The sequence below is a fragment of the Heterocephalus glaber genome, unplaced genomic scaffold (assembly GCF_053883595.1).
Source record: "Heterocephalus glaber isolate CG9 unplaced genomic scaffold, H.glaber_assembly_v1.0 deba00001553, whole genome shotgun sequence".
Lineage (NCBI taxonomy): Eukaryota > Metazoa > Chordata > Mammalia > Rodentia > Bathyergidae > Heterocephalus > Heterocephalus glaber.
The window spans coordinates 29,939,076-29,947,139 of NW_028258344.1; the positions used below are offsets into that span (position 1 = coordinate 29,939,076).

The following is an 8,064-nucleotide window of genomic DNA, read 5'->3' on the forward strand; positions in this document are numbered from 1 at the left end:
TTTCTTTTCAAAAAAGCTGTGTAGGCTAGCTCTGTCATTTAGTCCATTTAGTCTTTCTATAAGTCAGTGTTTGTGTTAAAAGTTCTACATCTGTGCTTCAACACTTTCCATTTTTTTCACATTGAATTCTTATATAGAAAGCTTTGTTAATTCTTATAACTACATAGAATGCCACATTTTATAAATGATATATAAGCCCTTGTAATATTATAAACTAATTTTTTTTGGGGGGGTACCGGGGATCGAACTCAGGACCTTGCACTTGTGAGGCAGGGGTGGTGCCACTGAGCTAAATCCCCGGCCCTATAAACTAATTTTTAAGGCTAGTCTTGGGAAAAGAACATGTAAAAATATGATTTATAATGTTATATGAAATTTAATATGATGTGTGGAAATTATAGAAGTCACATAAAGCCTTAATAGATTCTGCATATTACTCTTCCCAAGTAACCTTCATGAAAGGCTATCAGTTTCTATAATCTTACTGAAAGCTATTTTAAGTCTGTTTACATGTATTCCCCTTTGTTGCTGAGTAAATTTCATGTTGATGTGTCACAGGGCACTTAACCATGCACCTATGAAAGGACCTATGGGCTTTTTCCAGCTTTTTAAAAAAAAAATTATATACAAAGCTGGTATAGACATGCTTTTTGTTTTTAAGAACTGAGTTTTTATTCCTCAGGGATAAATGGAGTTGGTAGGTCCTATGGTAGTTGCATATTTATTTATTAAAGCAACAGTCAAACTTTACCAAAGTGGTCATACCAGTTTATGTTCCCATTAGCAATGGGAGGAAAAGTGAGATGTGTGAGATTATAAAGTGGTAGTGTTGAGGATCTTAGTGATGATGAAACAGTTCTGTATCTTGATTGTTGGGGTACTTATACACATCTGCCCAGATTATGGAATTGCATATGGCTGCATACACACACACACATGCATGAGACACATGTGCATGTGACATACATAAGCACTCACATCACACGTGGGGCTTGTATGTAAATCTAGTGAATCTGAATAAGGACTGGGAATTGTACCATGCCAGTTTCCTGGTTTTATAATTATGCTATAGTTGTATAAGATGTTACCTTTGGGAGAAACTGGGGAAGGGTATGTAGGACTTCTATTTTTGCAACTTGCTGTGAGTTCATAATTATTTTAAAATAGGAAATTTAAGAAGTTAATACCAAGTGAATAAAAGACTCACATTTAAAAGTGAAAGAACAACAACAAATCATCAAATGTTAAAAGGCTTGCTCAAGAGGACTTGACACATATGAGGAGGGATAATAATAGCAGTCATAAGTAACATTGATTACTTAGCTTATTCCATATTCGTTGACTGTTCTGAGATACAAGCCTAGGCACTGAATTATGCCTTGATTACAGCTGTTGAGGTATTCCTAATCTTTTATCAAAAAGCCAGTAAATCTTCATTGCTAACAGTCACTTTGATTTTTGTTTTCCTGAAGGCTCCAAAAGAAGCACTTGCTCAGTGTGTCTTGGCGGAGATTCCCCAGCAGGTGGTGGGCTACTTCAACACGTACAAACTCCTTCCTCCCAGGAACCCAGCCACGAAATAAAAGGAGTTGTTACCACTTCAATAGAATTCTTACACTGCCAGGAAACAATGCCATCTCTTACATAAAATCATGTATCTGTCATTTTTTTGTACATTTCACCCCCTGCGTTTATGATGTAAACCTGGTTCTTTATGGCTTTTATCTGTTTAAAGCATTTTTCTTTAGGAGAACAGTGCCAAGTCCATCTCTGCCAGTCAATCCGGTGATTGATAGTAATTTACAGTAATTGCAATGAGGTTGTTTGGATTAGAACCTAATGTGGAGAAAACTGATTTTTGTTTGCTTTTTTATGATGAAAATACCAGGTAAAATGTTTGTCAGAAAGAATGAAAAATTCTTGAGATGAAGTATTTTGCAGGTTGCTATAATCTGTATGTAGTAAATGTTTTACAAGCTTATGTCCACACTATTGATTGAGAAAGCTTCTTAAGTTAGTATTGAATTTTCTCCTATATCTCTATATTCAATCCTTTTCCTTGAAGTAAAGACTACCTTTACTTGGCACCTGATTGTTTGTGTAGTTTAGATGCTGCACAGTTACAAAGCATCTTGCGCTCACATGGGATTTGTTGAAAAGGAAATTACTCAGTTTTTAAAATACATAATCACCAAGTAAAAAGAATCTCATGTAAGTATGCCCTGCTTATTTGCCTTTCTAGATTTTTTATTTTTTTGTGGAATACTGTAAACATGGTCAGAATTGACCTTTCTTTTCACTGACTGAATGTGATATTCAGGATTCTGTGGATGCACAGATTGTAGGTGCATAGGTTGTCTCAGATTCTACCTTATTAGTTTTATTTGAATTGAGGTTTGTTCGCTGAAATGCTTAGGATTGTTTTGTTCAGGGATGCTATGAGGACCAAACATATAAGGTGAAAATTCATAATTCCATTTTCTCTAATAAATAACTTGACTTTTTTGTTCATCTGTTTTCGTACCGGGGATCGAACTCAGGACCTGGCGCTTGTGAGGCAGGCGGCAGAACCACTGACCTAAATCCCTGGCCCGACTTATTTTTTTTTAAACAGTAGTTTTTATGCTTTCCCTGCTAAGGTTCCATATATTGATTTGTACCAATTTAGATATTTTCTCTTTTTCAAAAAAATAACATTTTTGTCTGATTTTTAAACTCATCCTACTGTTTATCTATTAATCAAAGGCTCTTTTTACATTTTAGTAATGTGCTGTTTCCTATACTATTAAGTATAAAACCTGGTGTGACTTAAAAACAACAACAACAAAACTTAGAGTGGACTTAATATGCTTCTTTAATTTTTTAATTTTATTTTCTGAGGATTGAACCCAGAACCTCACTCTTACCACTGAGTTAGATCCCCAGCCCTTTAAAAATTTTATTTTGATACAGAATCTCACAAAGTTGCCCAGACAGGGCTTGAACCTGTGGTCTTCATGCCTCAGGCTCTTGAGTAGCTGGGATTGCAGCCATGTGCCACTATGTCTGGCTTTAATCTGCTTTTTTAAAAGAGATTAATTTCGTTGCCTGGGATTGTATGCTAGTGGTAAGAACACTTTCCTGGTATGCACGAGGCCTTTGTTTCAGTCTCCAACACTATCCCCCTTCCAAAAACAGTAGGATTTATTTTTCTGACTTTACCCTTTAGGATGTATTACTTACATTTTCAAAATAGGTTTAGGACATTTGACCAAGGACCTGTGTGTTAAGTACTGTGAATATCCATACCAGTTAGCCGATTATTATTGGTAATGGCACGTTTTAAGTTATGTGTTCATCACATATTCTTGAGCGGATGTGCATAACACCATGCCCGCACGCCTCAGTGTTAGTTAATACCTACAACACAGCCCATGCCTCTTGTTCTGTGACATCTGAAAGAAGTAAGGTATTGGCCACAAATAGCTTTGGCTTCCCAGAAACAGCTCATTGCAAAAGTCTGGCTCAGAGGGTACCTACTTGCTGTCCTAGTTGCTTAGCCCAGGCGAGCAGTTGCTTCCTTCCCACTTGGCCAGCTGGCCTCTGGCTCGGTGTTCAACCTGACAGTGCATACTAACCTAACCATCTGCCACTCTAGCACCTCTGTTGAATGGCTCATTAGTTGACGTCATTGTAACATTATCAGTAGAGAAGAATAAACTGATCATTCTTCCTAGTTTGGGGCTTTCATTGTCTCAGATGGCATAATTCCAGTTCCCTGTACATGCCTAGAAGCAGCACAGCTATGTTGCTGTGGTTCTCAGAATTGTCTTTTTTAAACGCAGAATGCCTGAATAAATGACTTTTGCTTGTTCTCTGTGTGGTAAAACAGGTGGAAGCGGAGGAGGCAGGTCACACTGGGGCTCCTCAGACTGTCATACCATCTCCTCAGCAACACTGGAGTCACCTGGGAACTGCTAGTCATGAGTGTTCATTGTGATCTTTGGACAAATACAAGTCACCATGGTCAATTTGATTTGATCTTCATAATTTTATATTTTGATTTCACCAGAATTGTTCCCTTTGAAAAATGTTTTTTCTTTATTCATTCTTGATCAGGTTCACTAGTACATGTGTTATTGGCAAGTACTATGAATCCAGCAAATTAAGGTATTGGTGCCTTCCTGCAGTTTGAAAGAAAAACATTTATAATTTCAAAATTACCTTTTGATGAAATTCTTAGTTTTAACACTTGCCCTCATCACATGCTGCTTTAATACTGATTTATTAAAGTCATCCACTTCCCTCTTGTGCCACCATTCATTCCAGTACCCTTCAATTTTGAAATGCATTTAAAGAACAACCAAATTGATTTTCACACGTCATATAATCAGATATATTACAAACGTATATTAAGGTGACGGTGTCCTGGGTTTCTCACACATGAACATACTGAGAAAATAGCATACCCACTAGCCTTGTTACTTCATCTTGTGGTTAGAGTTGAAATTGTAAAACCATTAAAAATTTAGAGTCTGATCAGGGATTTACAAGTGTTCCCTTTGGTTAGTTTTTAGCAGTCTTTCCATAGTAAATTCAGGGCCCCCTTGCTGCTTATGCTACATTTTGACACCCTTTACCTTTTTCATTTTGTATTTTCTAAAAAGCCATCTTCATTTAGTTGCTTCTAGTATCTTTTTTTTTTTTTAATGGAAGTGACATACATGAGGTAAGCCGGAAGTTTGGTGGAAATTGTGAGAGATTATATTGTGTTTTTATGTTTGTCATAATGATAGTACATGTAAAACTTACTCATATATGAATTGATGTTATATATATCTTCCATGTGAATTCCCTTGGATAAAGTTATTTCTTGATGTGACGTAGTAGTGTCTTTTCATTTTTATTTTCTACCTATCAAAACAATAGGAAAGTTAGAAATAACTTATATCTTAGTCCATTTTATGACATTATAACAAAATACCACACTGGGTAATTTATAAATAAAAGAGGCTGAAAATTCAGTGACATGAACCCCGCACATTGTGAGGTCCTCTGTGTTATGAGGTATGATTGAAATATACAACGAATGTTTAAATTTTTAAAAATTATTGTAGTTAAGACACATTGCCATTAATCCTCTTTTCAAAATATTCCCTATTGCTTCAAACACACTTATCCCATTGTTCTTGCCACTTTCTGAAGTGCCTTAATGAGATGTGAACAAAAATAGGGTGAATGTTGTTGCCAAGTGCCAGCCAGCGGAAAGGCAGGCTCGTAAAAACAGCGTGTCCACATCAACTGTTCACCACATCTGTCACACATGCCTTCTGGCTCTTCAGCCTAAAGTCAAAATGACCATGAAATGTGTTTTGAATTGATTCAGGATATCAGGGCAGTCAGGACAGTGCCACTAAGGGCATGCAAGAAAGATGACTTCCCAAACTGCTTCAAAAAGTGATAGCAGCGATGGACTAAGTGTATTCAAAGTGAAGAGTATTAATGGCAATACGTAATCATTTTTTTTAAAAAACACTAGGCGTTCACCATATATTTTGATCACACTGTGTGTGTCCTGACATGGTAGAAGAGCAAGTGAGTAACTCACTCCTGAATAGCAGCATTAATTCCTTTAGGAGGGCAGAACCCTCATGTACCAATCAACTCTTAATGTTCACATCTCTTAATGCTGTTATAATGGCATATAAATTTCAGCATGAATTTTGGAGGGGACACTGCATAGTATAAAATGAATATAGTATTTAGGTAGCCTGTGTATCATATTTCACTAAATTACACATCTTGGGGGAATCTAGTGATATTTGTTTAAACGATCTTGAATGGGTTCAGGGTACTTTTCTAGGGGCCTTAGTGGTAGGGCATTTACATTTTATCAGTCATGTTAAGCATGACAGGATGTCCGTTTTAACTTTTAAAAAAAATGTTTAATTGCTTCTCTTATGTTCCAGTTATAGAGCAGGGCTTTGGAGGTATTCCAAAAGGCAGCCACAGTTGCTACTTTCATTCAAACAGTGCTCTAGTAAGGGAGAGAAAACATTAAAGCATTAGAGAGATATTGAGCTCAGTGTGGAACAGTATAGTAGAGAGACCTAGCCCACCAAGGAGGCAAAAGGCTCTTCCCTGAGGATAAACTCTGTAAGCTAACACCTAAAAGTTAGCTGCTGAAGAGGGTTAGAATCACAAAGGTATCAGGTAAACAGCAGGTATGGAGTTGAATGTTTTAGGAAGGGGAAAAAGTTTGAATTTGCTGGAATATGCAGTGTCAAAGGGAAAGTAAAAGAGGTAGAATAGTTGGTTGGGTCTGCATCTTGGGTTGGGGTGGGGGGACCCCAGGGGCAGGTAAGGGAGTTCAGAATTTGGGTAAGGGTAATGGGATACTAAATGGGTTTCAAGAAAAAATTGTGTGATCGTATTTGTGATTTTGAAAAACTGGAGCAGGGATGGGGGGCTTGTATATTACAGTAGTCAGATGGACCCACAGCCCATAGGGGCGCTGTTGCCAATCTTTTTTTTTTTTTTTTGTATTCTTTTATTGGTACATTGTAGGTATACAACACAATTACATTTCTCATTGGGAATTGTACCTTTATATAATGCATCTTGGTTCTTAATATTTCCCCATTCCTAGCCCTCCCTTCACGCCCTTCACCCTTCCCTATTTACAAAGACTTTATTTCCATTTTTTCCATTTCTCAGAATTTTTCCTTTCCCTTCTTTCCTTTCCCCTGCCCCTCCCACTACCCCTACCCCTTTGGACCTTTTCTTCCTATTTTACATTATCAATGATTCATTCTAATAATTGGTACATTTTAGGTATACAACATAATGACATTCATCATTGGAAATTTGCACCTTTACATAGTCTCTCTTGGTTCTCCTTTTTCACCCTTGCCCAGCCCTCCCTTCAATCCCTCCATTCCTCCCTATTTACAAAGATTTTGTTCCTATTTTTCCATTTTCTCATATTAATCCCATTCCCTTCTATCCTTTCCCCTAGCCCTCCCACTTCCTTCCCCTTTGCCCCTTTTCTTCCTATTTCACATTACCTATTATACATTTAGTCCTTATTTACACTTTCAGTTTCTCACACCAGAGAAACTATTCAGTATTTACACATGTGTGTCCTATTTATTTCACTTAAGAGTATTGCCTCAATGTGCATCCACTTAGCTATAAATGTCTCTAATTTCTCATTTTTATGGCTGAGTAGTACTCCATTCTATTAAAAAAACCACATTTTCTTTATCCAGTCTCCAGTTGATGGGCATTTGGGCTGTTTCCAAGTTTTAGCTATTACAAACTGCGCTGCTATGAACATGGGTGCACATATATCACTGTGGTATGATTCTTTTAATTCTTTGGGGAAGATCCCCAGCAGTGGAATAGCAGGGTCAAATGGGACTTCCAGTCCTAGTTCTTTGAGGTATCTCCATACTGATTTCCACAGTGGTTGCACCAGTCTACACTCCCACCAGCAGTGGAGCAGGGTTCCTCTTTCCCCACAGCCCTGTCAGCATTTGTTATTGGTTGATTTCATGATAGCAGCCATTCTTTCTGGAGTGAAGTGGAATCTCAGCATTGTTTTCATTTGCATCTCTCAAATGACCAGTGATGTAGAACATTTTTTCATGTATTTATTTGCTATTTCTACTTCTTTGTCTGAGAAATGTCTGTTCATTTCAGATGCCCATTTTTGGATTGGGTCTTTAAATTTGGGAGATCTGATCTTTTTAAGTTCTTTATAGATTCGAGATAGTAGACCTTTGTCTGAGGAAGAGCAGGTGAAGATTTTTTCCCACATTGTGGGTTGTCTCTTCACACTGCTGATGGTTTCTCTTGCTGTGCAGAGCTTTTTAATAAGAAGAGATCCCATTTGTTGATTGTGCTAGTTCACGGGCAACTGAGGTTTTGTTCATAAAATCTTTTCCTACACCAATGTCTTCAAGGGTTCTACCTAACCTCTGTTCCAACTGGTTCAGAGTTTCTATTTTAATATTTAGATCTTTAATCCATTTTGATTTTAGTTTAGTGCATGGTGAGAGATGTAGGTCTAGTTTTAATCTT

General features: G+C 37.3%; 1 protein-coding gene across 3 annotated transcripts in view; it reads left to right on the forward strand.

Moving 5' to 3' along the window:
* Cpne3 (copine 3) overlaps positions 1-4,861 on the forward strand; it is a 54,647-nt gene extending 49,786 nt beyond the window's left edge. For 2 of the 3 annotated variants that reach the window (XM_004841966.4, XM_087190557.1), the window contains exon 16: positions 1,473-4,861. In XM_004841966.4, the coding sequence (XP_004842023.1) occupies positions 1,473-1,583 (111 nt within the window). In that variant the 3' untranslated portion in view covers positions 1,584-4,861. The remainder of the gene's footprint in view (positions 1-1,472) is intronic. The other variant, XM_021255967.2, reaches the window with a different exon arrangement.
* Positions 4,862-8,064: the final 3,203 nt, after the last annotated feature.